Source organism: Ornithorhynchus anatinus, chromosome 11 (assembly GCF_004115215.2).
Source record: "Ornithorhynchus anatinus isolate Pmale09 chromosome 11, mOrnAna1.pri.v4, whole genome shotgun sequence".
Lineage (NCBI taxonomy): Eukaryota > Metazoa > Chordata > Mammalia > Monotremata > Ornithorhynchidae > Ornithorhynchus > Ornithorhynchus anatinus.
In genome coordinates, this window is record NC_041738.1 from 34,806,620 (window position 1) to 34,832,954 (window position 26,335).

The window sequence follows — 26,335 nt, forward strand, 5'->3', positions numbered from 1 at the left end:
AGATCGTGCTAATTCGGCTGTTTGGGCGGAAGGCGGAGAGACTCCTTGCCTGACGCCCAGTGCCCTGGGCTCATTACCGGCTTTCGGGAAGTGGGAACTCGTTTGCCCACCATCCCTTGGCATGCCCATCTCTCCGAAACTTCTGGCGGGCCATTGTTCATTAATGGTTTGTCTGCCTCCCCCCTCGCCCCGCAGTGTAAGTGGCTTCCTGTGATTCACTAGGGGTCAGCAACCATACAGATCCTAATGGTATTGATCGCTTTTCGCAACAGAGCACAGGAGCGAGCTTCGGGAGTGAGGGGATGATTCTTAGATCCGCCATCAGCTTGCTGGGGTCTTTGCCCCGAGGGTTTCGTCACCTAGCCCGGGTATTTCTTGGGCGCTCACTCTACGGGGCGGATGAGGTGATGCCCCCATCCCTTCCCCTAGCCGTTGGAACCGTATTCCCAGATTTGCTCATCAACGGTCTCCAGTCAGGACAGGAGAGACCCCAGAATGGCGCCTTTCTGATGTGTTAGCCTTTGCAGCCTGTGCCCTCACTGTCCTCAACCTCTTTAAAATCATTGCTCCCCTTCATCCCCTTGCTCACAACACTACGTGAGAGAAAGAGTGTGTGTGTGCCGTTAATAATAACGATAATAATAATAATAATATGTGGTATTTGTTCAGCACTTACTCAGTGCCAGGCACTATACTAGGCCCTGGGGGTAAACACAAGCAAATTGGGTTGGACACAGTTTCCGTCCCACGTGAGGTTCACGGCAGTTATCCCCGTTTTACAGAAAAGGTAGCTGAGGCACGGAGAAAAGAAATGACGTGCCCAAGGCCGCACAAGAGACAAACGGTAGAGCCGGGATCAGAACCCAGGTCCTTCTGACTCCCAGGCCCATGCTCTATCCACTAGGCCATGCCGACAGTTCCATGACGGAGTCATAGCTGGGTCTGTCCTGTCAATCGATCAATCCATCCACCGATAGTATTTATTGAGCACTTACCGTATGCAGAGCAGCGTGGCCTCCTGGGTAGACCATGGGGCTGGGAGTCAGAAGGATCTGGGGTCTAACCCCGACTCTGTCACGTGTCAGCTATGTGACCTCGGGCGAGTCATTTCATTCACTGTCACACTTACTGAGCGCTTACTGTGTGCAGAGCACTGTATTAAGTGCTTGGAAGGTACAATTCGGCAGCAGATAGAGACGATCCCTACCCAACAACGGGCTCACAGTCTAGAAGAGGGGAGGCAGACAACAGAACAAAACAAGTAGGTAGGCATCAGTAGCATCAATATAAATAAATAGAATTATGCATATATACACATCATGAATAAAATAAACAGAAAAGTAAATATAGTGAAAATAATAATGATAACGGTATTTGTTAAGCGCTTACTATGCGCCAAGCACTGTTCTAAGCGCTGGGTGGGGATACAAGGTGATCAGATTGTCCCCAGAGGTTACGTAGCCAAGGGGAAATGAGCACACTGGAAGAAAATGGTTTATCACATTTTTTGTAGAAATCAGAAATGGTAAACCATTTAACAACTTTGTTTTAAAATAAACGAAGTTCTTTTCCGTTCAATCTGCAGAGAATACGTTTAAGAATGCCTTCAGTGGAGTATACATAGAGTTTTAGCTTCTCCTTTCCAAAGAGTAACAATTCCTAGCGGTTGCTTTTTTTTAACTTGAGAAGCAGCACGGCCTAGTGGAAAGGGTCCGGGAGTTAGAGGACCTGGGTTCTAATCCCGGCTCGGCCACTTGCCTGCCGTGTGACTTTGGGCGAGTCACTTAGATTCTCTGCGCCCCAATTTCCTCATCTGTAAATACCTGGTTCTCCCTCCGACTTGAGCTGCGAGCCTCATGTGGAATAAAGGCTGCGTCCAACCTGATTATCTTGCATCTACCCAGGTGCTTGACAAAAACGGGGCTTATGCGCTTAAACTCCAATATTAATATTAATCATGTTGGTATTTGTTAAGCGCCTTCTATGTACGGAGCACTGTTCTAAGCGCTGGGGTAGATACAGGGTAATCAGGTTGTCCCACGTGAGGCTCGCAGTCAATCCCCATTTTCCAGATGAGGTAACTGAGGCACAGAGAAGTGAAGCGACTTGCCCACAGTCACACAGCTGACAAGTGACAGAGCCGGGATTCGAACTCGTGACCTCCCCCAAGCCCGTGCTCTTTCCACCGAGCCACTCTGCTTCTCTAATAATTCTCTAGTAATACTATCACTATTATTAATGGCCTCAGACTTGGATGGTTAGGTGTGGATAGTGGAGGAGAGACGGTGGACAGGGTTAAGGTACTAAGTACCTCCAAATTCTACTCAGTTTGTGCTGTTCTCACCGGTTGACCCAAGGCCAGGCAAATGCATCTGTTGAGCGCTTACTGCAGGCAGAGCAGTACTCAGGGCCGGCGGAAACACAGAGTTGGTAAACGCCACATTTCCGGACCACGAGCTCACACCGGAGAGCCACGTTAGCCCGCCAGTAACCTGCTCCGCTGCTCTCCTCGCAACCTCCCGCCCGCCATCCTATGTCCTTGATCCCATCTCGCTACACCACCACAGCACAGAAGACAGAAACGGCCGCAACATGGGGCTTGAGCAAAATGTGGAACACGGGGTAGCCCGAGTCAGTTGCTCTAGCTGTTGTGGTCACTGCAGCTGGAGTTGTGACTGTTGGGCTGTAGGCCGTAAGCTTGTCGTGGGCATGCGTCCGTTTTATTGTTGCATTGTACTCTCCCAAGCACTTAGTACAGTCCTTTAAACACAGTAAGCGCTCAATAAATGATTGATCCTGATTGGACTCTGAGCTGTAACCAACCCAAACCTTCACTCCCCTGGCCCCAGGATCCAGCCTACCGCTTTTGGAAGTCTTTTTTTTTTTATGGTATCTGTTAAGGGCTTACTACGTTCCAGGGACCGCACTAAACATCGGGGTAGATACAAGCTAATCGGGTTGGACGCAGTCCGTGTCCCACACTGGGCTCGCAGTCTTAACCCCCATTTTTACAGATGAGGTAACTGAGGCACAGAGAAGTTAAGTGACTCGCTCAAGGTCGTACGGCAGACAAGTGGTGGAGTCGGCATCAGAACCCAGGTCCCAAGTTGCATATTGGTCATTTATGTTACCTTAGTGTTTTTACTATTTCATCCCTTGATTCTATTTAGCGTGATGATGTTGTCCTGTTTTCGTTTCGTTCTGGTTTGCTCGGCCGTCTGTCTCCCTCGATTAGACTGTGAGCCCGTCGTTGGGCAGGGATCGTCTCTATCCGTTGCCGAATTGCCCATTCCAAGCGCTTAGTACAGTGCTCTGCACGTAGTAAGCGCTCAATAAATACTATTGAACGAATGAATGAATAATCCCCATTTTACAGATGAGGTAACTGAGGCGCAGAGGAGTGCAGTGTCTTGCCCAAAGCCACACAGCTGACAAGTGGCAGAGCCGGGATTAGAACCCATGACCTCTGACTCCCAGGCCCGGACTCTTTCCACTGAGCTACGCTGCTTCTCTCTATATAAACACAGGTGCTGTGGGGCGGGGAAGGGGATAGAGCAGAGGGAGGGAGTCGGGGCGAGGGGGAGGGGAGGAGGAGCAGAGGGAAAGGGGGGCTCAGTCCGGGAGGACCTCCTGGAGGAGGTGAGCGCTCAGGAGGGCTTCGAAGGGGGGAAGTGGGCTAGTTTGGCAGATGTGAGGAGGGAGGCCGTTCCAGGCCCGAGGTAGGACGTTAGCCAGGGGTCGACGGCGGGACAGACGAGAAGGAGCCCCCGTGAGGAGGTTAGCGCTTCACTTCTCTGTGCCTCAGTTACCTCATCTGTAAAACGGGGATTAAAACCGTGAGCCCCACGTGGGACGGGGACTGTGCCCAACTCGATTACCTCGCGTCTACCCCGGCACTTAGTACAGTGCCTGCCACGTAATAAGCACTTAACAAATACCATAATTATTATTATTATCACTGTACTAAATACTTGGGAGAGAACAGTGCAACAGAGTTGATAGCTAGGTTCCCTGCCCACAAGGAGCTTACAGTCCAGAGGGAGAGACCGTCTTTCCCTTTAGGCTGGAGGTTTTTCGAGACGGGAACCCTGTCTTCGATTTCCCTTGTCACGGCCAGCGCGGTTACCGTTGCTGAACCCGGAGAGGGGCTAGGGGAAACGAGGGGCCGCGGAAGGAGGATGCTGACCTATCAGCCGGACAGGGGACTGGTCGGGGTTGACGCGCTGCCGTCTTGCCGTTGGACGTTTCCCGGCATTTGGTCCGGGGGCTGCCACCGAGGGGGCCCCGAAGGACTCCCGGGGAAACGGTGGGGTCCCTTGACCTCGTGCCGTTCCCCCCTCCCACCGCCACCCCTCCGGATTCTCGCTTGGGGCTCTGAGCGGACGTTGCTTGTTCTGGCTCCTGTCCAGCCCTGAAACTGGTTTTCGTGCCAGAAATGCTTAGCGCTTTGCCTGGGGAACCGGGCGTGGGTGAAGGAGAGGTCAAATTGGCCTCCCGGATTCACTGTGGATGATTTCCAAGAGGAGGGCTCTGAAGGGTGAGTCTTGCCGTCCACGCGTAAAGTGCGTAGAGGAGGCCCCTCCCCTCATCTCTGCCTCAGGAGATCTGCCAGTTGGAGGAGGAGGAGAACGGACATGGTAAATACGATGGTAAATGTCCAGTCGGGCCTTCACGTAGTCAGAGCCCCCGGGCAAGCACCCCGACCGTTCTAGCCACATCCAAGCGCCCCGACACGCCGGAGCTGGTGAGGCGGGAGTGCTGGGGCGCGGCCGTCCGGGGGTGTCACTCTTTTACAGAGGTAGTCCCAGCGAGCAGTGACTCCTTGCAAAATCATCAGGCTGCTCTGTGTGCTTGCCCCAGGGGTGAGCTTAGAGCCCCCGTCTGTGGCCTTGGCCGGTTGAGAGCTCGCTTTCTTCCACCTTGCCGCCCCCCCCGTCCCTGGCCTTCGGGACCCCCCGGCGAGCCGGGACCCTCAAGCCGGAGGAAAGTGGACCAGCAGAGACAAAGCCTAGTCTCCCCACTCCCCCAGTGCGCAGCGCTCTCATACTCTCAGTCGAAGGGAGTCTTGGGAGGATGATAACACCCACAGTGGTTTCTGGCGGGTTCAGGGTCCTTTGAGGTGAGAGTGACCCCAAGAACTCTGAAGGGCCGTTCAGCCTCCAAGGTTCAAGGAGCCCCAGAACAGAGCGATAAATAAATCGTATTTAGTGAGCGCCTACTTTATGCGAAGCGCTGTACTAAGCGCTTAAGAGCGGCAGCCGGCCAGAACCTAAGACCGGCCCTTTTACTTCCCCCACAGAGCTGGCTGCGTTTGTACGGCTACCTCCCCCAGCCCAGCCGCCAGATGTCCACCATGCGGTCGGCCCAGATCCTGGCTTCCGCCATCTCTGAGATGCAGCGCTTCTATGGCATCACGGTCACGGGGGTCCTGGACGAGGAGACCAAAGAGTAAGTCCCCTGCCCCCCCCCCCACCCTCGACCCCGGGGCCCAGGGCGGTGTCCACACCTGGTGAGGGAGTCCTGGGAGGGGGCAGGAAGTCGGTCAGTCAGTCGTATTTTTTGAGCGCTTACTGTGGGCAGAGCACGGTATAAAGGATTTGGGAGATTACGATATAACAGCAAACTGACACATTCCCTGCCCACAACTGGCATTGGCCCTGCAGCCTGTTGCAATCCCCGAATCTCCATCAGCTCTGTAATCCCCTCCTGTCCCTCCGCCCTCCCCGGGCAGCTCCGATCCAGTCAGCCCCACTGCCTCCCAGAACCGGTCGTCCCCAGTTCTAATCCAGCGGCGGCTGTGGCATGGGGCCCACGTGGGCCAGTCCCCTGTCTCTGAGCCCTCGCCCAGTTCCCTGTTGCTCCTGTCCAGCCGTCTCGCCCATCCCACTCCCGCTCCTGGCCGGCGGCCCTAGGATCTGGCCCGCTGCTTGCTCTCCCCGCTGCCCTGCCGGTTCCAGCTGCAGCCCGCCCCCCCCTCCGCCCCTCTTCTCCTCAGCTGGATGAAGCGGCCACGCTGTGGGGTTCCAGACCAGTTTGGCGTGCGGGTGAAAGCTAACATGCGACGGAAGCGGTACGCCCTCACCGGGAGGAAGTGGAACCACCGTCAGCTGACCTTCAGGTAGCCGGCCCCACCCAGCCCTTAGCGGCTCCCCACGTGGACGGGAGAGGGGACTGAGGATGTAGCTCGGCGGGTCCACGGTTGGCAGAGGGGGGGGGGGTCTCGGAGTGGCTCTCTCTAGCCTGGGCTTCTCACCTAGAAAAGCCCCCGCAGTCCTCACCTCCTCTCCCTCTCCCCCAGCGCCCAGGTCCCAGATGCCTCGGGTCCTGACTTAATTGCTTCCTTTCCCACACTCCCTTCAATGGCCTCACCACGGCCCGCGTGAGAGCCGGGCCGGACCCCCCCTCTCAGAGACGCTGTCGCTTAGCCTGGGCCTCCGGAAGCCCCAGGGGGTCTGAGGGAGGTCTTTATGCCTCAGCTCTCTCCCTCCCTTCCTTCCCTGAAGCCCCCCGCAGACTTCTGCCCCCACTCCGAAGGCCCCCACCACCTCTCTTCCCTCCCTTTCCTTGAAACCTCCCTCAGATCTCCTTCCTTCTGCCCTGACGTCTCCCGCAGGCCCCTCTCTACCCGCCCCAGAGCTTCCCACAGACTTCTCGCTCCCCTTCCCATCCCCACCCTGTGTCCTCCAAGATGCAAAGTCTGCAGCCCGCCGTCGCCTTCCCTTGGGCCTTTCTCTCCTACTCATACCTGAGGCGGGGAGAGAAGAATCTGACTAGATCCCCACGCTACCCGCCGAGCTCCTCCCAGAGACCCAACCAGGTGCCAGTCTCTCTCCCCCGAATCCCGCCCCAAAGGCCAAGAAGTGGGGCGGTCAATCCGTTGATAATATCGACTGTACTCAACGTCCACTGGCCTAAGCCTTTGGGAGGGTGCTAGAGAGTGAGTAGACAGGATCCTTGCCGCCAAAGAGTTTACCGTGACTGTGAGCCCCATGTGGGACAGGGTTTTTATCCAACCTGATTGTCTTGCGCCTACCCCAGCGCTTAATACGGTACTTGGCACACGGTAGATACTAAACAAATACCGCCGATATTATTAGTGGGGACATTTGGCCCCGGGGCCCAGTACTCGAAAGGGAATGAACGACCCCTGGGACCAGCCGGGATCCCAGAGTAGGATCGCTTGGGTTGGACCTCGGAGCAGAACCAGCGGAAGGTGCCCGACTCCCAACTCTTCCGTCTCCCTATCGGTTACCCCAGCCACTGGAGAGGGGGACGAGAACTGGACTACCAGGCTGTGCCGGGAGCCGGGGTCGTTCGGGCAAACCCTCACCTCTCTCCCTCTCCCAGATGGGGAACAACTCTTCCCACTGCCAAAGAAGCAGAGGCACCTTTTCTGTCCCAGTGCCAGTGATTAAAGCAGCCTCTGTCTCGGCCTAAGCCGGGGATCGGAGGGTTGGGGAGCAGGGCGGTCCCAGGGTCCCCCACCCGTGGGGGGTGGGAGGGAGTCGGCCCCATGCCTCGGCACGGCCCGGAGGGCCACATCTTCCCTAAGGGAGCCTTCCCCTCCCGGCCGGGGGATCCCAAGATGGAAGATGGCCTCCTTCTCCTCCAGGGAGCCTGCGGGGTGGGGGTGGGGATGGCAGCAGACTGAGTCTCCCCCACCCTTGCTCCGCTCCCCAGCATCCAGAACTACACGGAGAAACTGGGATGGTACCAGTCGTACGAGGCGGTGCGGCGGGCCTTCCGGGTGTGGGAACAGGCTACGCCCCTCGTCTTCCGAGAGATCCCCTACGAGGACATCCGGCTGCGGCGGCAAAAGGAGGCCGACATCATGGTGTTGTTCGCCTCTGGTTTTCACGGTGACAGTTCCCCCTTCGACGGCGTTGGGGGCTTCCTGGCCCACGCCTACTTCCCCGGCCCGGGCATGGGTGGGGATGCCCACTTTGACGCTGAAGAGCCCTGGACCTTTGCCAACACCGACGTATATGGTGAGCGTTTCCGGTACGGGAGGGGGTTGGGAGCAGGGACTGGAGAGGAGGGAAGGAAAAGCAGCGTGGCCTAAAGGATAGACCACGGGCCTGAGAATCAGAAGGACCTGGGTTCTAATGCCGGCTCCGCCCCTTGTCTGCTGTGTGACCTCGGGCAAGTCACCTCACTTCTCGGGGCCCGTTACCTCATCTGCAAAATGGGGATTAAGACCGTGAGCCTCATGGGGGACATGGACTGCGTCCAACCTGATTACTTTGTATCCACTCCAGGGCTTAGAACGGTGTCTGGCAGTCAATCAGGCAGTCAGTGGTATTTATCGAGTGTGCAGAACACTGTGCTAAGTGCTTGGGAGAGTACGATATAACAGTATAACAGACATATATAGTAAATGCTTAACAAATGCCTTAAAGGAGGCAGGATTCCTGAGTCGGAAGGCCGAGAGCCAGGTGGACGCCGTTTTGAAAGATGAAGATCAGTAGCCGGGGGCCTGGAGTTGGGCAGTTTGGGTCGCAGATTGTGGTTCTCCCCGACCCCTGAGCTCTTGGACAGGCTTGAGCTGAGGCAGAGGGAGTGCCCCAACCCAACGGTCAAGTGAAAGAACAGCAAGAGAGAGACTTTTCAGTTTCCCCCCTTTTTCAACTCCAGCCGTGGCTGAAGATACGGGCCGGATCTAATGTCAATTTGAAAATGTTCTACAGAATAAATTTTTTTATTATTTTATTTTGCTGGTCAAGCACTTACTACGTTCCAGGCACCGTAGTAAGCGGTGGGGTAGATATAAAGTAACTAGATCGGACACGGTCCCCGTCCCACATGGGACTCACAGTCTTAATCCCCATTTTGCAGAGAAGGTAACTGAGACGCAGAGAAGTTAAGTGACTCGCCCAGGGTCACAGAACAGACAAGCGGCGGAACTGGGATTAGAACCCAGGTCCTTCCGACTCCCAGACCTGTGCTTTCCTTATGGACCCTAATAAAGTCACCCTCGCTGGTCTGCAGGTGATAAGGAGATTTGCTCCTGCTGTTTCTTATCCCATTTCAGCACGGAAGGGTGGAAAAATGAGACCGAGATTCAGCCGGCGCATTCTCTCTGCAAGCCTAAATTTCCTTGAGTTTCCCAATTGGCCAGGGGGACCGCCTGATTGACGGTCGCTACCTGAGCGGTCCGGAAGGCCCTTCCAGAATTCCTCCCCGTCCATCTTGCCTGCCTGGATCCCGGGGAGGGGAGGACGCACGGCATCGGCACGGCGGCGGGGAGGGAGGGACAGGAAGACTCCGCCTTAGGGGTGGCAGCCGGACAGTGTCCTGGCAGCAGGACTCCCGGGGTTGGGGCCAAGGCAGGCCTAGCAGGATGAGGCTCTAAGCACTTCCTTCCGGGGCCAACTCCGCTAACATTAGCTTGGCACTTAAAGGAAGGATGGCTCCTCTCAGGAGGGGCAGCTACAGCCTCTAATCGCTGGGGTGGCCCAAGTTCCAGCTGGAATTGGAGCATCTGCCTCGCCCTGTCCATCTCCCACAAGTCCTGGGAGGGTTAACGGGAAAGCCCAGCCCCCCTCCCACCCAAGAGCAGAGGCAGAGACGAGGCGGCGAGGGGGGAGACCACCCTCACCCTCACAGCTGTGCTGCTGATCCCAAGTCCCCCCGTTTTGGGGGTTCTGTTCCTTAGCAGGCTCACCCCCCAAACCCACACACCCGCCCCTGGTCCTGCCTCTCTGGAACCACCCTCCTGGGCATGTCGCCGTGAGGTATCCTGAAGTCGAGAGGCTCCAGGATGGGGAGAGGCAGGGTCAGGGCTATTCTTTCCCCTGTAACCCAGCTGTCACCTCCCTGGGAAGGTCTTCCCTCTTGGCATGGTGGGCTCTAGGGAGGAGGGGATGCCCCCTGGACGGCCAGGGGTGACACCCAGTCTCTGCTGCAGGTAACAACCTCTTCCTAGTAGCCGTCCATGAACTGGGCCACTCTCTGGGCCTGGAGCACTCCAACAACCCCAGCGCCATCATGGCCCCCTTCTACCAGTGGATGGACACCGAGGACTTCCAGCTGCCCGAGGATGACCTCCGGGGGATCCAGCAGCTCTATGGTCAGAGTCCCTCCCACCACCTTGGGTCCCCTGGCCCCACAGTCCCTCACCCGCCCCCCCCCCCCCACCTCGCCTCCAGGCCTAGGTGGGGTTGGGCTCGTTCGCCGGGATCCCAGCCGTAGCCGAGGCCGGTGGAAGGCAGAGTTGTCCGAGGAGGAGCTGCGGGTATAACCCGCCGCCCTCCCTGCCTTCCCTCGGCCACCCGACGGACGCGGTCTGGCTTCCGGGCGGCGACTCCCTGCCCCGCTCGGCGTTGGTCTCTTGGGGACGGGGGTCTCTTCAGCTTCTCGTGGGCCTTCTCACCTTCTCTCCCTGACTCCTCGGATCCCCAGGAACCCCTGACGGCCAGCCCCAGCCCACCCAGCCCCTCCCGACAGTCACCCCGCAGCGTCCCGGCAGGCCGGACCACCGCCCGCCCAGGCCACCGCCGCCCGGGGGAAGACCGGACCGGCCCCCGAAGTCAGGCCCTCCCGCTCGGCCCCGGACCACCGACAGGCCCGAGCAGTACGGGCCCAACATCTGCGATGGAGGCTTCGACACCGTGGCCATGCTGCGGGGGGAGATGTTTGTCTTCAAGGTAAGAATGCCACCCGTCCTCCCCGCCCCGGGGCTACCCTTCCCTCTGGCGGCCACCCTCACTCCCTGCCTCCTCCATCCCTCTGACTTCTTCGTCTCGACTGCCCCTCGGCTTCAGCCTCACCTAGATCAATCCATCCGTCCGTGGTATTTACTGAGCTCTCACTATGTGCAGAAGACCGTACTAAGCGCTCGAGAGAGTACGATACGGCAGAATTGGCAGAACGCTCCCTTCCCATAATGAGTTTCCGGCCATTAATGGGAGTAAGTTATTTATAATATATATAATTGAAAGATATATACCTAGAGCCTTAGGTCTTTTCTTTCCTCATTTCCTCCCTCTGCTCCTCTTTCCTTTTCCCCACCCTGCCTCTTCCCTCCTCCCTCCCTGTCTTCTTTGTTCTACCTCGGCTGGCTTTCCCGTCTGCCGTTCTCCTCCCCATCCCTCCGCCTCCACCCTCTCCAGTCAGTCTTTTTCCAACCTCTTTCCTGTGCCCTTCCCCCGGCTCTACCGCACCTCCCCATGGGGACCCAGAGCTTGGGGCCTCCAGCCCGAGCCAGCTGCTACTCGCTCCCCAACGGGCCCTTGAGGATGGGAGTTTTTCCCACCCCCCCCCAACCACCCCCAGCTGTACCTCCACCGGGTACAGTCGTGTCCGAATGAATTAACTTGTGCCCACCCCGGTGCTTAGAACAGTCTTTGATACATAGTGAGCACTTAAAAATACCATGCAAAAAACAGGGCCCAGTTTGCGGAGCAGCAGAGAGGGTCCCTGCCGGCGGGGGACGGGGCAGAGGGAAGAGTCCGTCATTACCCCACACCCTTCTCTCCTAGGGCCGCTGGTTCTGGAGGGTCAGGCACAACCGGGTGCTGGACAACTACCCTATGCCCATCGGGCACTTCTGGCGGGGGCTGCCCAGCGACATCAATGCTGCCTACGAGCGCCACGATGGGCGCTTTGTCTTCTTCAAAGGTGAGGCGGGAGGCCTGCCTGGCCCTTCCCGGGCCAGGAGAGAGCCTGGGCCGGGGGCAAGGATAGGGGCCGGGGGTCAGGGGTCAGGGAGGAGCCCGTGGAGGGGAGGACTAGCCAAGAAGCGGCCCAGTCCTCACTCATGTTTTCCCCGTCGTGACCTGGCTGATGAGATCATTTCCAACCTGTCGATGTAAAGGAAGCTAGTGTCAGCGGGAGAGAGGGATGAGGCCATGGGGAAGGGAGGGAGAGACACAGTCACCAGAAAGCTGGAGGCATCGCTCCGCTCATCTGTGGATGCTGGTTGTGTGGGACGAAGCTGTGCGCTGCCAACAGCCGACCCTCTCCCCTGATCCCACCCCATCCTCCTCCCAGACCTGAGCCTCATTTTGGCCCCAATCAATCCATCAATCATATTTATTGAGCATTTACTGTGTACAGGGCACTGTACTAAGCACTTGGGAGAGTACAAGTGCTGGGAAACAGCATGGTATAGTGGAAGCAACGTGGCGTAGTGGACAGAGCACGGGCCCGGGAGTCAGAAGGTCAGGGATTCTTATCCCAGTTCTGCCACTCGTCTGTGTGACCTGAGGCAAGTCACTTCACTTCTCTATGCCTCAGATACCTCATCTGTAAAATGGGAATGGAGACGGTGAGCCCCGCTCGGGACAGGAACTTTGTCCAACACGATTTGCTTGTATTCACCCCAGCGCTCAGTGCAGTGCCTAGCATGTAGTAAGTGCTTAACAAATGCAATAATTATTAATCATCCTTACTATTATTACAACACAACAATGTAACGGACACATTCCTTGCCCACAGTGAGGTTACAGTCTCCTCTCCTTTCCCTGCCGAACGACCTTACCAGATGCCCTCAGTATTCCACGGGAATTTCCAGGGTCAGGAGAGGGGCTTCTCTTTGCCGGGGAATCGTGACCCGATTCTCCAAGATCCTCTTGGAGCCTGTGACTTAGACTGGGGGCCCTGTATACCTAGTACAGGGCTTGGCACATAGTAAAGGTTTAAAAATTCACACGATTTTCATTACGACGATGATTGTGATTTGCGGATCTGGGTACGGTTGCCCCTATTGGTAGAGAGAGGAGGACTCTGGCTGCTCTAGTCCTGCCGGGCGCCGGTGCCATCAGCAAGGGGGACAAACACTGGGAGCCTCCGTAGGGAGGGAGAATCGATCGATCGATCGTATTTATTGAGCGCTTACTGGGTGCACTGTACTAAGTGCTTGGGAGAACAGTGTCAAGGAGCCGAGGTCCGGGCCCGTCCGTTGCATCAGGGGTGGGGAGGGAGATGGGGCAGGGGGTGAAGCGCGGGAAGACCAGGAAGGGGGCCGAAAGGGCATCGGGGAACTCCTCAAGCCGGGGTGCTGGGACTTGCTCTCTCCTCGCTTCCCAACAGTCCCTGCGTCTTCCTCTTTTCAAAACCTATTAGTCTGGTCAAGAATGAGAGCAGAAATCCCCTCCGACATTGCCAAATCCCCTCCTCCCCCCCGCCCTAGCCTTGGGACTGCAAGCTTCTCCAAGGAAGGGACCGTGACCCACACGTACACACACGCACGCGGGCTCCTTGACCCACTCCCTCCCGAGAGAGGCTCTCACCTCCCCCCCACCCGCCGCCTCAGGGAGCCCCCAGCCCCTCCCAGCTCAGATCGCCCACCTGCCCGAGCCCTGCCTCACTCGTCTCTGGTCCCCGTGCAGGGGATCGGTACTGGCTGTTCCGCGAGGCCAATCTGGAATCTGGCTACCCGCAGCCGCTGTCCAGCTATGGGGTGGGCATGTCTTTCGACCGCATTGACACCGCCATATGGTGGGAGCCCACCGGGCACACCTTCTTCTTCCAGGAGGACAGGTAAGCGGGGGGCTAGCTCCTGGGGTGGGGGGGGGTGGCCTTCCTTGGGAGGGTGACGGCGAGGCTCTCGGGACGGGAGCGAGGGGCTCTCGGATAGGGAGGGAGAGGCTCTCGGGATGGGAGGAGCGGTGGGGGGTTCCTGGGATTGGGGGGGCAGTGAGGGGTTCCTGGGGTGAGAGACTCTTGGGATGGGGAATGAGGGGCTCCTGGGATGGGGGATTGAGGGGCTCCTTTTTTATGGTATCGGTTAAGCGCCTACTACGTGCCAGATACTGCCCTAAGCACTGGGGTAGATACAAGCTAATGAAGTTGGACCCAGTCCATGTCCCCCCACAGGGCTCACCGTCTTAATCCCCATTTTACAGATGAGGTCACTGAGTCACAGAGAAGTGACTCGCCCAAGTTCACACAGCAGACAAGTGGCGGAGCCAGGATTAGAACCCAGCTCCGCCTGACCCCCCGATCCCGTGCTCTATCCGTTAGATCGCGCCGCTGGGCCCGGGGGGCGGGGGGCTCCCAGGATGAGGGATGAGGGACTCCTGGGTATTAGGCTTCCACCCCCAACCCCTGTTTCTTTCCCGAGGGTCTGGGGCAAGGAGCAGGAAGGAGAAAGAGCAGCCAAAGCCAAAAGGCTCCACGCCGGTCTCCTGATCGGGGAGAGGGGAGGTCCAGGAGCTCCAAGGAGCTAGAGTTTCTTCTCCCCAGAAGTCGGGATTCTGGCATCTAACGCTTTCTTCTCCACTTCCCGGAACATCTGGCCACCCGAGAAACAGAGTGGCTTAGCGGTTAGGGCCCGGGGCCGGGAGGCAGAGGGACCTGGGTCCTAATCCCGGCTCCGCTCCGTGTCTGCTGTGTGACCTCGGGCCGGCCGCTGCCCCGCACCTCAGTTACCTCATCCGTAAAATGAGGATTACAACTGTGAGCTCCATGTGGGACAGGGACCGTGTCCAACCTGATCCACTTGGATCTACCCCAGTGCTCGGCGCATAGTAAGCGCTTAACAAGTCCCATTATCATTACCTGCCACGGTAGCCAGTGGAATGGCTGCCCCTCCCTCCTTGGACCCGTCTGCATTCCTCTTCCCCAGGGAGTCTGGAGTGAAAGCTGGGACTTTTAGGGGGCTTCTGCTAGGGGGGGGTTCTCCCAGCTTAGGGCCCACACCCCTCCCCGTCTGCAGTCCTGCAGGGGAGCTGAGACTCCAGGGGAGGTCGGGCTGGGGATGGGGGGCAGAGGGCAGGCTTAGTGGTGCGGGGATTCTGCCCGCAGGTACTGGCGCTTCAATGAGGAGACTCACTCGGTGGACCCTGGCTACCCGAAGCCCATCAGCGTCTGGAAGGGGGTCCCGTTGTCCCCTAAAGGCGCCTTCCTGAGCCCAGATGCAGGTACCCAAGCTCCCCCGTCCCCCGTCGCAGTGCGGGGAGGTCGCCTAAGCCAGGGCACTGCTTCTGGGGGCCTTCCTTCCTCCCCCGCCCCCCAGGCCTCGGTGTTTCCATTAGTCCCGCACCCCACCGGAGACAGTCTGGAGGGACCGAGGCCCCGAGGGGGGAAGAACCAGCCCAGGGTCCCGTGTGCCAACAAGAGGGGCAGAGATGATGGAGGCCGTGTCCCCAGACCACGGGCCTGGGACGCAGAGGAGCTGGGTTCTAATCCCGGTTCCTCCGCTGATCTGCCGGGTGACCTTGGGCAAGTCACTTGACTTCTCCATCCCTCGCTTTCCTCATTTACAAAATGGGGAGTCGCTGTCTGCTCCCTCCTACTTAGATCGTGAGCCCCAGGTGGGACCCGATTATCTTGCGTCTACCCCAGCTCTTGGCACACTGCGTGGCACGCAGTAAGCACTTAGCTACCACAATTTATTATTATTAGAAACGGGGAACGCTGCTTCCCTGCCGGGCTTCAGACCTCTTTTGCGCCACTCTGAGCCATAACAATAATGATGACGATCGTATTCGTTAAGCGCTTACTGTGTACCGAGCACTGTGCTAAAAACACTGGGTTAGAGGCGAGATAATCGGGTTAGACACCGTCCCTGTCCCACACGGGGCTCGCAATCCAAGTGGGAGGGAGAACAGGTATCGAACCCCCCTTTTCTAGATGAGAAAACCGAGGCACCGGGGAAGGGAAGTCAACTTGCCCAAGGCCAGCCAGCGGACAAGTGGCGGAGCCGGGTTTAACACCCAGGTCCTCTGCCCCCGGGCCGGGGCTCATTCAACTAGGTCAGGCTGCCATCTGAGTCTGCCACTTTTAGGGGCCGGGCAGTCCCGCCCTGGCGGTTTCGTGCCGGGGGGACGGTGTGCGAACTGCTCCCCACTGAGCTGGGAGAGGACTCGCCCCCTCTTCTGTCCACACCGGAAGTCCCCAAGGCCAGAGACGTCTGCCCTAGCAGAGCGTGTCCTCCGCCTGCCTGCTCGCCCGCCCCTCACACTCCTCTGCTTCTCTCCTCCCCTCTCCGCCCGCAGCCCACACCTACTTCTACAAGGGCACCAAGTACTGGAAGTTTGACAACGAAAGGCTGAAGATGGAACCCGGCTACCCCAAGTCCATCCTGCGGGACTTCATGGGATGCCACGAGGCGGCGGCGGACCCCGACGGCGGGCGCCGTTGGCCCGACCTGCACCGCCCGCCCTTCGACCCCGACGGCGGCGGCGGCGAGGGGGACGGGGAGGGGCGGGACGCCGGCGACCCCATCCCGGGAGAGGAGGAGGAGGAGGAGGAGGAGGAGGAGCGGGAGGAAGAGAACGAGGTGGAGGTGGAGGAGGAGCCGGAGAAGGACGGGGGCGACGGAGACCGCCGAGTGGTGGTGCAGATGGATGAGTACACGCGGACCATGAACGTGATCGTGGTGCTGGTGCCCCTGCTGTTGCTGCTCTGCGTCCTGGGCCTCATCTACGTCATCGTCCAGATGCAGCGGAAGGGGGCTCCCCGGGTGCTGCTCTACTGCAAGCGCTCCCTGCAGGAGTGGGTGTGACCTCCGACCCCACCCCGGCCCCCCTCCCCTCCACGTGGTGCTAACCCATAGAGCTAGACGGCGGTCTCATCCCGCAGACCCCAAGACGACGCTCCCCACCCACGCGGTCCGGCTCGGCTCGGGCCCGGAGGCCGGCCGGGCCCCGCTCCGGACGGGGCGGTCCCGGCTCTGACTCCCGCCGGCCGGGCGGCCGCCTCCCCGGCTCTCGTCTCCCAGCACCCCGCAGCTGGGCCCCGGCGCCGGAAGGCGTGCCGCGGGGTGGATTTAAGAGCGTCGCTCCCGCCCGTCCTGCCACCAAGCGCTGGTGCTAACCCGAACCCAGAGAAACCGCCCCCCTTCCCCCCTCACCCTATAGTCTATTTATACTGAGATTTAAAAACAATTTTTTTTTTGCACATCGATCCGCGTCCGCTCGTCCGGGATGCCCCCCCCGGTGTTGTCGCACGAGGGTGGCAGCCTCTCCCTCCGGCCTCCTCTGGGGAGCCTCCCTGCCTCCCTCATCCCCGCCTCACGTGCGCCTTGGGGTTTCCCGCGTCTGGATCAGTGGGTGGTGATGCCGACGATGGCAAGGGCAGGGAGCGGGCAACTCCGGCCCCCTCCACCACAGAGGCTCTGTCCTGGAGAGAAGGCTGGCGGGGACGGGGGGGACCACGGCTTCTCCACAGCCGGTCCCCGGGCAGGGGTGAGGCCGGGTGTCCCCCCAGGCCCGGAGCGCCTGGATCCTTAGCGAGCCAAGGGGCCGAGCTTGCTCTGCTCTGGGAGTGCCAATCCCTGAGGAAAGGATGAGGGGCAGGGCCCCCCACTGACCCGGGCGTAGGCGGTCACTCAATCCCGGCCTTCCCTCCCCGACCCCCTCGGGCCGGGAACCGGACCAACCTCCAACGGGGCTACATTAATCGATCAACCTATCGGCGGTGTTTATGGAGTGCTTACCCTGGGCCAAGCACTGTCCTAAGCGCGTGGGAGAGTACAGTATAAGAGAGTTGGTAACACAATCCCTGCCCTCGAGGAGCCTATAGTCTTGTGGACATTAGCAGTGTCCTCCCCTCCCACTCCAGGGTGGTTCCCGCCAATCAAGCCCCGCCTGTCCCTCCTGGGATAGACGGAGGTCTCCGGCTATATTCCTCCCCCACCCCGGTCCATTGTGCATGTGTTAGGTGAGCCCCCGGGGCTCTTCCACAAGCTGTACGAGCCCAACCATCCAGTGGTCACGAATGCCCACCACCCTGAGCTCTGTGGAGGAACGGTGCTAAATACATTTAACGGAACAAAACAAAAAAAAGACCGAGGGGAGCCACACCGTTAGTTGACCAAGGGGCAAACTGGCCAAAAACGGGGTTAGAATAACGATCCTAGAACTGGAAGGGACTCGGTGAGGTCATCGGGTCCAGCCTCCCGCTTCCGGTCAGGTTTCTCATCTCAACCTGGAGTCTCGGCAGGAGCAGCCGGCTCGAGATCCGGTCACCCGCCGGGGAGCCGTGGGAAGGAGGAATTCGGGCCGACGGCGTCGCGGTGGCCGCCCCCGGCCCCGGGCGGAACACGTCTCTCCTTTCTCGACGGCTCCCGAAGTCCCCTTTGCCGGCGCCCCCCCGGCGTCAGGGCCTGAGCCGAGCCGGGTGGGATGTCCTGGTCCCTCTGCCCGTCTGGGTCCCCCAAGTTCTGCCTCCGACCTGGGGACCCCACGAGGGATGGGAAGATGGGAACCATGACCGAAACCGCCGGAGAGAGGGAGGACAGGGCAAGGCTCGGCGGACCAGAGGGTAGCAAGATCAGGGGTGGCCGGTCAGCACCCCGGGGGGTTCCGGGCGCCGACCTCCCTCGGTTTCCCCTCAGGGAGGCCCGGGCCAGATGGGGGCCGGCAGCCTGCCCCGGGGGCCGCCGGGCCTCGAGGACAGAGAAGATAGCCTGGGGCTTACATCGTCTCACTTGCTTCCCGTTCCCCTTTGGGAACTGGGGAAGGGAAGGGGAGCTGCCTTGGAGAGGAGCGTTCTCAGTTCCTCCCGCCCTCCCCGGGTGGGAAAGTCAGGCTGGAAGTCTAAAGGCGCGCTTCTCTGTCTCTTCCCACCTCATCCCCCCGAAAGGGGCCGGGCAGCCCCTGCTGCGGCCTGGCCCCGGTGTGCTCTGGCCGAGGGAGGAGGCCGATGGAGGAGAGGCCCCCGTGGCCCATCCGGCCCGGAGAGCCTCTTCTCCATCCATTTCCTCCCTTCCCCTCCCCCTTCCCTTTCTGAAACAAACAAGCGGGGAGCGGTACTGCGAATCCACTCCTGGAGCTCTCCGCCCCAGCCCGCGGCAGCCCCCGGAGAGGCCGGGGCTTCCGGCGGCAGGCCAGGAGGGCCGCGTCCCACGGCCCGGCGAGGAGCCGGGGGGCCGGGGAGGGTGGACTTGTCAAAGCGAACCTTAGGGGTAACCCACAGCGGGGATTTTAAGCAGAAACGTTACAACGTGAAAGCTCCTCAGACGGGGCCACCTCCCCCTCTCAACCACTGACCTTTTCCCTGCTCCCGGCCCGAGGCGGAAATGGACAGGATAAGGTCTCTCCACCCCTCTGGAGAGCGTGGAGCCTCTCCTCTGACCTCCTAGGTGCCGAGGTGTCCCAAGCATCCTCTACGGCCCTAGCGCCGGGAGGGTTAAAGGCCCCCGTGTACATTTCTGTAAATAATCCGCGCTTATTAAATTGTACATACGGCGTCCGAGCGGCTCGGAGTGGTTTGTCGCCAGGCCGGGGGGACGTGGGGTACGGGGGAGATGGGAATCGAGTGTTCCGAGTCCTTGGCCCTCTCTGGTGGACCGACACACGGGCCCTGCCCGGGAGTGGGAAATGGAGACGGTTGGCCTCTCCTGCCCCGGCCGGTTGATGGCTGGAGCCTCGGGCCTGCGGACTTGAGAAGGGCTACGCTCGTCCCCCCAGCCTGGGAGAGAAGTGGAGGAAGGCACGAGCAGTGGGGCCAGCAGGCCTGCTGGAAGGGCCAGAGAACCGGAGCCCCCCCCCCAGATCATTCAATCGTATTTATTGAGCGCTTACTGTGTGCAGAGCACTGAACTAAGCGCTGGGGAGAGTACAAAAAAAGAGTTGCTAGACACATTCCCTGTCCACAACAAGCTTACGGTTTAGGGGGACTGTCTAACTACACTGGTACGGGCCCTAGACCCTTAAATCAGGTGCTTTGATATTAGGGCATTACATGCAGGCTTTGGATAATTTAGAGAACTCCCAAATAAAAGTCTGATTTAATTCTTGAAAATTTTAGGTTTGGTTTTTCTAACGAACATTAAAAAACAGTCCATGCAGAAAAAAAAAATACAGGGAAAAAAATCCCCAAGCCAGAGGGACCGTGGGCCAAATCCTGAGGTTCAGAGGCACAAGCCCAACGGGGTGGAGTTGGGGAGGAGGCTGGGAAGAAGAGATAGAGCCGGGGTGATTTTCTGTCCTCCGTGGGATAGGGCAGGAGAGCCCCTCTCCTGCCAGCTTCTAGAGGGAGCGGTGGAGGGGAAACAAGCCGTGGGTGAGCCCTCTCACGCCCCTCCTACCCAACCCAGCTCGGCCTGTTCCCCAAGCTCTCCGGATGGCACCGGCTTGGGAAGAGAGAACTGGGGCAGGGGGGATGATGGCAGCGACCGTGTCTAATTCCTACCTGTATATTCCTATTCTCACTGTGTGCGGAGAGTGCTTAATAAATACCATTACAACTCCTCCTCCTTCTACTATTACCCTGCAGGTGCAGGCCAGGGTGGGGCGAGTGAGCACTAGGCCTCGCTGGCCACTGCCCAGAGCCCAGGCCTCACTCCCTCCTCTACGCACGGAATCTGGTGCCCCGCCCACAGCCGGCTCTCCATAAATGCTACTTGTTAATTGAATGATTGATGGAGCTCTCTTTCAAGCCTCCTGCCATATCTTCCCACATTCGGAGGGATCCCAAGGTCAAGGAGCAAGCCCCACCCCAAGGTCACCGTGTGCCAGCCCTCCGTCTTCTGGGAGACACTGGGGACTGCAGCTTCGCTGGGAGCAGCTTCACTCCCTTCCAGTCTGACCGGGGAGCTCCCACTTGCTCCTCCGGGACAGAAAGATGGTGGGGCCACTGTTCTGTGGCCCCCGAGGGAGCGGGGTGACGTAGAAAGAAAGCCAGGCCGTGCGGGTGAATCCTAAGCTGCCACATAAGCTGGCCCGGATGGCCCAGGAGGAACGAGGGCCGAATGAAACGGGGGCCATCTGGGCTCTGGGTGAATCTGTGGCCTCAATAGAGTGGCGAGAACAGAATCAGAGAGCTGGGAATGAGAGCCTTCCCTTCGCCTGCCCTTCCTCGGGGAGCGTGCGGAAGGAAGTGCCGCCGACCGGGCCCTTTCATGGCCTACGTTGCTCAGGCTTCTGCAGCCTCCTGTCCTCCATCCGGCCTATGAAATCTATCCGTCAGAGCCCGGAGATGGGAAGGCCGACAGGGCTGGTGTCAGAGAGAGTCTCGTCCTGCCTCTTTCAGGCCCTGGTTTGCCTAAAAGCTGACCGGAAGCAATCAGTGAATCGGTGGAAGTCGCGGAGGACAGTCTCCTCTGCTCGTCGTTGGCAGGGAGTGTGTTTCTTAGCTCTGCTGTACTGTACCCTCCCCAGTGCTTAGTACAGTGCTGTGCACACAGTTAGTGCTCAATAAATACTACTGATTGGTAGACAGTTGTACTCTCCCAAGAGTTTAGAACAGTGCTCTGAAACCAGTAAGTGCTCAGTCCATATCACTGACCGATTTTTGTCCTCCCCCAAGCATTCAGTACAGTGCCGTGCACATAGTAAGCACTTAATAAATGCCATTGACTGATGATTGCTTGCTGTGTGCAGAACACTATACTAAGCCCTCGGGAGAGTACAGTATAATAGAGTTGGTAGACATGATTCCTACCCTCAAGGACCAGAGATGCCGTAGCGGGGACAGAGTAGGGGGAAAGGAAATAGAAACATCCTTCTGACAGCTTTCACCTTCATCATTTTGCCTTTCCCCTTCTCTCCTGCCACAAAGAAATCATTCAATCCGTGGCATTTATTGAGCGCTTAGCGCGCAGAGCGCTATACTAAGTGCTTGGGAGAGGACAATACAACAGTCAGAAATCATGATCCCTGCCCACGGTGTTCATGGAAATAGGCTTCAGGAGGAAGGTGCTATGTCAGCGTGGCCTAATGACAAGGGCACAGGTTTGGGAGTCACAGGTCATGGGTTCTAATTCCAGTTCTGCCACTTGTCTGCTGTGTGACCTTGAGCAAGTCACTTAACTTCTCTGTGCCTCAGTTACCTCATCTGTAAAACGGGGATTGAGACTGTGAGCCCCATGTAGGACAGGGACTCTGTCCAACTTGATCACCTTGTATCTACTCCAGTTCTTAGAAGGGTGCTTGGCATATAGTAAGCGCTTGACGAAAACCATCATTATTATTATTGTCTCCAGGCCCAAAGTCAATCAGCCTTTAACCACCTTTGCTATTCTGGGACTTGACATGGGTCAGCCTCGAGTGGCTGTCCGAGAGTAGCCGCCCATCTGGTTTTCTTCCAGACAGCCTGGCATTCGGCTGGTCTGTTCCCTGTCAGATCATGTGCCGGGGAGTCATTCGAAAGGGGTCTGGTGTTCTCGAGGACCATCCGTGGCCCTCTAGGTCAACAGGAAGGAGAAACAGTAGCCGGGGAAGTGGAATCCCCAGTGCTCAGCCAATCTGCAGGGAAGAGGGCCATTTGGGGTCAGAGACTCTGTTCCAATCTCCCAAAGCTGGGGTCCCTCCCAAGTCCCCCTCTGAAGCCCCACTCTCACCTCTTTCCCTCTTCCTTTTCTTCTTCATCGTATTTGTTAAATACTCGTCTCATGCTGTCGGGTCGTCTCCGATCCACAGCGACACCACCAACGCACCTCTCCCAGGACGCCCCACCTCCATCTGCCATCGTTCTGGTAGTGGATCCGTAGAGTTCTCCCGGTAAAAATACCGAAGTGGTCTACCGCTGCCTCCTTCCGTGCAGTAAAATCGAGTCTCCGCCCTCGACCGTCTCCCGTGTCGCAGCTGCCCGGCACAGGTGAGTTTTGACTTGTAGCAGATTGCCTTCCGCTCGGTAGCCCCTGCCCAAGCTAGGAATGGAAATGGTACGCCTCTGCTCGACTCTCCCTCCCGTAGTCGAGGCTGGTAGAGTACTGGAAACTCTCCAAGTGCGACCCTGAGCGGGTTGTTAAGCACTTACTATGTGTCAAACCCTGTTTCAAGCACTGGGGTAGGTACGAGTTAATTAGGTCGGACACAGTCTCTGTCCCGCAAGGGGCTCACAGTCGAAGTGGGAGAGAAGACAGGTATTTAATCCCCATTTTACGGTTGAGGGAACTATTCCTCAACTCCAGACCTCTAGACCTGATGCCCCTAAGGATTTGTTTGTGGGATCTCAGCCACAGAACTCAGCTGAAGGGAGAGGCCGGACACTGAAAATAAAAACAGCGGACCCACAGGTGTCCCACACTGGAAAGGAGGGTCAGGCCAGCTGAAACCCAGACTGCCTTGCTCCACAGTCCCGGGTCTCATCAAAGAACCCAACCCTCTCCTCCTCAGGGCAGAAACCCCTTATGATTTCTGAAGAACGTTCTAGTTTTCTTCTGTTCTTCACAAAGCCCCGTTTAAGGGGTTGAGTTTTCTTGGCCTAAGCTGAAGCCGGAGACGTTGAACCCAAACGTTACTTTCCTGGTCGCTCCCAATTCCCACCCAGGATGTTCATTCCACTGCAGCTCTCGCTGACCTCTTGCAGCCAGGATTCCCCCTCCGATCCCCCCCACTTCCTCCGTCTCCCCCTATTTCTCATTCCTCCGCCCTCCCCCTTCCTCGGGGGGCGGAGGGGGCTGGAAGCGGATCGGCGGCGTCATCACATTCTCCCGAAAGAGCAGATCCTCTGCCCAGAAACCGCCCCAACCCCAGCAGACACCAACAGACCCTCCTTTCATGGATGTCCGGGGGGAGGGGGAAGAGACCTACTCCTTATTTCCATCTTCCCCACTGCTTTGCGCAGAAAAGACTTTTTGTTGTCGGGCTACACAGCTCCTATTCTTGTGCTCACGGGGACAGACCCTGCCATTTCCCGTCCTCATAGGCCAGTCTGCCCGAGGCCACTGATTTATCTCTGCCGAACCAACAATCCAGAGCTTCCTGTGCCCAGGAGTTCATGGCCTTTTGGAGCTGGGCCCCGCCATCCATCCCCCTGATTGAGCCCCAGCTGGCTGGAGGCCCAGCCCTGGTTAGCTTGGACCCAAAGAGGTGCTTGGTTGGCCACAGCCCTGGGTCCAGGAGAGGTTGGACCATCGCTCTAGAATGGCTCCCGTCCTGGGGTATCCTTACCGGTGTCATGGAGCAGCAACTGTAACCGAGGGGAAGGAGGGGGGACGAACCAAAAACATCCAGGCCCTGGGACGAGGGACGGAAGTGAGGCGCGAAGGTAAAGCGAAGAGCTCAACAGTAAGCGTGCAGAGCTCCTGACTGCCTGGTTAAGTCACTGTCCAGATCCGTGCCTCAGTTCCCTCAGCTGCTGGATGCACCCTGAGTTTCCTGTCCGATGTGGCCTCGGTTTCCTCACCTGTCAGATGTGTCCCAAACAACTTGGGGTTGGGTACCGCCGTCGCCGAGAGCGGGAGTATTCCGAGGACTGCTGGAGCTTGCTGGATTTCCCTCGGTCAAAGTCCCGGAACCGTTGGGGATGTTAAAAGAAAGGCAAAAGGGAGGGAAGGAGTCCAACATCTTTCCTGCCCTATCTCTTCCCGGCCCAGCCTCTCCCCTCGACAATCTCTTCCTCTGCTCCAGAGTAGGAGCCCTGACTTTGGCTCCTACCTGGCTCAGCCCTCCTACTCCCTCACCCAGTGCATGGACTCCCTGACCCCCGACTTTAGCCATTTCCTCTCCGCTGGGCCAACTGACAGGTCTGGTCCCTGACCCCCGGAGGCCTGAGGTTAATGGTTTTGAAATTCACTCTAGTTTGACCTCCAGTCGGAAGGCAGCACTTTAACTGGGGTCAAGAATGGGAAAACCCTGGGGGAGGGGAGCTCCGAGGCCTCCTGCTCCCAAAGGGAAGAAATTTATAAGTGGGCTGAGCCCCGTGAGCTGAGATCTCAGCACCCCCTTCCATCCCCCCAACCCCTTGCCCTCCTTCCTTCCCGGCTCTACTAATGGAGTTGCTGATCCATCCTTGGAAATAGTCACCTGTCTACTCAGTGCAGAAGGCCCGTGATGATTCTGGCCAGCTGAGGCTTATTCTCCATCCCAGGACATCAGGAAGGAGACCTCCTGGTTGCCTTCATCACTCAGCTCCCTGGAAACAGGGGACTCTGTCCAAGCCCCTTCCAGCTGGAGGAATCTGTGGTGATATGTCTGTTCTGGTTGTCAGTCTCAGGGGGAGCTGGGGGAGGACCCTCCCAGGTACTGGAAATGATCCCCCGTGGCCCACAGGCTTCAGGATGAGAAACTGATTGGCTCACACAGGCTGCCTGAGGTACATTCTTCAACCATTCCCTCACAGCTGCCGTGCTTTGGCCAAGCCCAGTTCCTAGGGAGCAGGTGGTCACGGGGAACGGCTCCTCTTGCCGTCCTAATGCCCTACTCTCCTCCCCAGTAGCGTGAAGCCAACCCCTCCCCGGCTGAGGGCATTCTCCAGGCATTTCCACACCCACTCTCGCCCCAGCTCTCATTCTCTGCTCCCACGGGGGGTTGGGGGTCGTGGAGAGGGGAGAGGTGGGTGGGTGGGGGGGGGGGGTGTTTCTCCCAACTCCTCTGGCACATTTTCCAGCTGGCCCAGCCCCAAACAGAAATAACTCACAGAGCTTAGCTCCTGGCACCTTCTCCTGGGCTCCACACACCCTTAAAGGCTTGGGGGGAGCAGAATGATTTTAAGCAGTGAGACTGACCACTGGGGTGGGAAGGAAAGGACACCGGAAGCTTCCTCCTGTCCTGGCCCTAGGGCACCCTGCTTATCTAGTCAGGGTTAGAGCTGTAATAATGATAACTTCAGAAGTCATTAAGCGCTCGCCATGTGCTGAGCCCTGTGCAAAGCACCGTTGATACAGGATAACCAGATCAGTCACAGTCCCTATCCCACTTGGGGACTCCGAGTCTAACGGGGAAAGAGAACAGGTATCAAATCCCCATTTTGCAGATGAGGAAATTGAGACACAGGGAAGTTAAGTGACTTGCCCAAGGGCACACAGCGGACCCAGGATTCAAAGCCAGGTCTCCCGATTTCCAGCCCCCTACCCTCTCCATTAGGCCCTCCCTGTGATCCCCCGTTTAGACTGTGGGCCCGTTGTTGGGCAGGGATTGCCTCTATCTGTTGCCGAATCGCACATTCCAAGCGCTTAGTATAGTGCTCAATAAATAGTAAGCGCTCAGTAAATACGATTGAATGAATGAATGACAAAATAGAGGCTGGAGAAGGCTCCTCCCCCGTCTCTGCCGGGTCAGAAAGCAAGATTCGAACCTGCTTCTGTGGCGCAGATCCTGGCACCTGGAGCCCCGTTCTCTGTGACCCAGGCTGCCGTCCAGACCCGCTGTAGTTCCTCCACACCATAATTCACTGAACACTGGCATCAGTGGCCAAAACTGTTTCGCCGTTACAACAAAACAGAGTTTTGTTCCGGGAAAAAGCTTGCTATCTGCCACAGGGCCCAGGGAAAGACAGGGGCGAGTGGGGTCCAGCGGCCAAGGATGAAGTGTGGCTCTTTCTTCGGGCTCCAGAGAGGGGCAGAGCCCCAGTTTGATCCCAAGGGCCCAAAACCTCAACCCAAGCACCACCCCCTCTGCCCCAGCCAGGGAGACAGCCTGGGCTGCCCCCATACCCCAGGCATCCTGCCCACCCGCTCTCCCCGCTGCCAGGACCTAGGGGCCAAGTCTGTGTGATTTTA

The 26,335-nt window shown here is 58.3% G+C and overlaps 1 protein-coding gene across 1 annotated transcript in view; it reads left to right on the forward strand.

Annotated features, from left to right (window-relative positions):
- MMP15 (matrix metallopeptidase 15) overlaps window positions 1–19,140 on the forward strand; it is a 33,278-nt gene extending 14,138 nt beyond the window's left edge. Inside the window, exons 2-11 of the mRNA XM_029075403.2 lie at window positions 5,300–5,448; window positions 5,996–6,118; window positions 7,681–7,988; window positions 9,908–10,069; window positions 10,402–10,646; window positions 11,481–11,619; window positions 13,332–13,482; window positions 14,749–14,864; window positions 15,942–16,156; window positions 16,244–19,140. Coding sequence (XP_028931236.1) covers window positions 5,300–5,448; window positions 5,996–6,118; window positions 7,681–7,988; window positions 9,908–10,069; window positions 10,402–10,646; window positions 11,481–11,619; window positions 13,332–13,482; window positions 14,749–14,864; window positions 15,942–16,156; window positions 16,244–16,450 — 1,815 coding nt within the window. The 3' untranslated portion in view covers window positions 16,451–19,140. The remainder of the gene's footprint in view (window positions 1–5,299; window positions 5,449–5,995; window positions 6,119–7,680; window positions 7,989–9,907; window positions 10,070–10,401; window positions 10,647–11,480; window positions 11,620–13,331; window positions 13,483–14,748; window positions 14,865–15,941; window positions 16,157–16,243) is intronic.
- Window positions 19,141–26,335: the final 7,195 nt, after the last annotated feature.